The sequence below is a fragment of the Peromyscus maniculatus genome, chromosome 1, assembly GCF_049852395.1.
Source record: "Peromyscus maniculatus bairdii isolate BWxNUB_F1_BW_parent chromosome 1, HU_Pman_BW_mat_3.1, whole genome shotgun sequence".
Lineage (NCBI taxonomy): Eukaryota > Metazoa > Chordata > Mammalia > Rodentia > Cricetidae > Peromyscus > Peromyscus maniculatus.
This window is the reverse complement of record NC_134852.1, coordinates 13790330-13792979: the sequence shown is the minus strand read 5'-3', so window position 1 is coordinate 13792979 and position 2650 is coordinate 13790330. Positions and strand designations below refer to the sequence as shown.

Genomic DNA, 2650 nt, shown 5'->3' with positions numbered 1-2650 from the left:
TGCCACCTGCTAATGTCAGCAGCCTACCTAGAATCGAGCATTTGCTAAATAATTAGTTCTTTCTCACAAGCTAAGCAGGTCGTTCTCACAGCTCCTGTACTTTCCCCAGGAGCCTGATCAGAGCTTTCTCACAGCTTCTGAAGAGAGTAGAGCAAGCAAGCTTTGAACTCTTTTTGGTTAGAATGGACTTTGGACTCAAACTGAGTCCCTGTGGGAAACTATGGGCCCCCACAGTGGGCACCCCCTACAAATACCTATAAAGTGAAAATGAATATTAATATATTTATGTTTGTTCACTGCAGTTAGTAGCACAAGTAAGATTTTGAATTTCATTATACTGACAGCTGTAGCCACACCAGTCTATAAACTTCAGGGCTCTGCTGACTTTGGTCATTCACAGCCAGTAGAAAATATTAGTTAGATGCTTGATTTTAATATTCTGAGAAAATAATCTTGTGACTGTTGAGGCCACTGACAGATGCAGAGTGACAGCTTAACCTCCTCACTGCTCTGACACCTCCTGTCTCCTTATGATTGGCAGGTGTCTTTGATAGCTGGAAGAACCATTTCACCATGGCCCAGAGTGAAGCCCTTGACAAGGTCTATCAGGAGAAGACGTTGAGTTTGGATCCAGGTCTCTTCCCCTGGTCCTGAGATTTTAAACCTCGTAAGGTTCCTGAGCATGAGCTGCTTTTGCCTTTTTCCTCTTTACTCTTTCTGTGACAGGAAGTTTGCCTCACTCAATAGAGCAAGAAGTGATATTTTTCCAGTTCTTAACTCTCACTTGAGTCCAAGGCCAAGACAGCAAGGCATATACCTCATAACTAAAATGGAATGACATGCAATATATGTACCATTAATTGGAATTTCACCTTTGGAATCTTTATTGATAACAATAGATTCTATTTTGTTCAAAGGGGTAAATACAGAGGGATTCTTTACTTATCTCATATCTAATGTGTTGAGTTAGAAGGAGCAGACCTTATAACCCATTAAGTTGATGTTTAAGGCACATGGGTTTAGTCAGTTTTGGACCAACCTTCAGCAGAGCACAATTATATACAAGAGAACTGAAGGTCGTAGATAACTCAGCCACCGAGTCAATCAGATCCTGACCAGAAATCATTTCACATCAACAAAATGATTATAACCTAACTCTTAACATTAAAATCAGTGAGCACTATGCCTGACTCAAAAAAAGAGATGTTCAACTCATATTTGTAGAATAGAATATTTTTAATGGTATTAGTCCAGCTATCTTCTGGGTTTGATATTTTTAATGACTGGTTTTCAATGGTTGAAGAGCACAGAACAAGGGTCCTTAGGATCCCTAAAGATCAACAGGAAGGGAGAAATAGTGGGGAAGCTGACAGCCAAAACTTCACCTATGTGCCTCAACCAAAGACGAGAGTCCATTAAAAATGTCTGATAGACGATACAAATAAAATTTAGGAGGTACAAGCTAACAAATGTGACCACCAGCATCATCAGAACGGTGTGGGCTGCTCTGGCCTCAGCATGGCCTCTGTGGTTCTGATTGGCAGTGAGGATGTGCTGCATTCGCTGGTGATGCCTATGGAGGAGAAGCACCATGGAGACACTGGTCCAGGCCATGATGCTGATGAATGTAGCATCATGGGCAAAACGCAAGAGGATGATGCCTACACTGAAACCAGATGTGGAACAGAGCAACTTGCTTTTAGAAACAGTGTCATTGCCTGTGTTCTGTGGGCCAGTGACTTTCATTGGAATGTAGACATTATTTAAGATGCTGAACAACCAGCAACTGTAACAAGAATAACTCACCAAATTTGGGACCCTTCCTCTAAGCATGACCCAACCCCAGTTACCAGGAAGAAGAGTGACACACCAGTAGGTACTCAGGACACAGGTGGAGCACAAGTTTATGCTTCGAGACACCAGGCGAACGAAGTACTCAAGTTTACACTTGAGGTCAGTCAGAGGACTCCTTGGAGCAAAAACCATTACATTGTTTGGAAATCCAGTGATGAGAAGAATCAAGGTGTTGGCCACAGCTATGTGGCTGAGAATCTCCTGTGTGGGCTTCAGCCGAATGCCAGTCAAGACTGGAGAGAAACTATGGACAAACAGAAAGATGTTGGCCACAGTCCCAACCCCAACCTGGCACAGCAAGACGATCTGAAGGGCCACTTCCTCAGTGGTTTTCAAGGCTGTCTTATGAGCAGACATGGACGGCGCGTTACTGGATGATGGAGTGGTGATCAGGTGGGACAGTGCTGTCCTCAAGGCTTTGTTCTATTCTCCAAGCTTACCAATTGATTTGGGGTGGTTTGTTCTCCTGAGAAGGGAGACACTACTGTATCATACTACAGGAGCTTAGCCTGGAAGACAAAGCATGGACATTAACTCGGAATAAAATTTTATGCTGATTGAATTCCTCCTGCCTGGAGATGAAAGTTGTGTGGATCATTACTGGTCAAAACACAATGACACACGTTTTAACACTCTATGGGCTTTGTATATGAATACAGGAAAAGTGGCTGGTGTGAGCATACAGTTCCTCATCACTATTCAATACAACTTCCTTAAGTTATAGTAATGTGGTAAAAATAAAGGTTTGTAGGCTGCCAATAAAGTTGTAAAGCTGAATTAAGTAGTGGGAAATCAA

At 42.5% G+C, this 2650-nt stretch overlaps 1 protein-coding gene across 1 annotated transcript; it reads right to left on the bottom strand.

Moving 5' to 3' along the window:
* Positions 1-1290: 1290 nt before the first annotated feature.
* Positions 1291-2211, bottom strand: LOC102916086 (vomeronasal type-1 receptor 4-like). The gene has a single exon (XM_015991297.1). It carries the CDS (start codon positions 2209-2211, stop codon positions 1291-1293), a length of 921 nt encoding a protein of 306 aa, XP_015846783.1.
* Positions 2212-2650: the final 439 nt, after the last annotated feature.

Bases quoted from the DNA above. Each gene is read 5' to 3' on its own strand.
- LOC102916086 (XM_015991297.1), bottom strand. From the start codon at position 2,211: ATGTCTGCTCATAAGACAGCCTTGAAAACCACTGAGGAAGTGGCCCTT.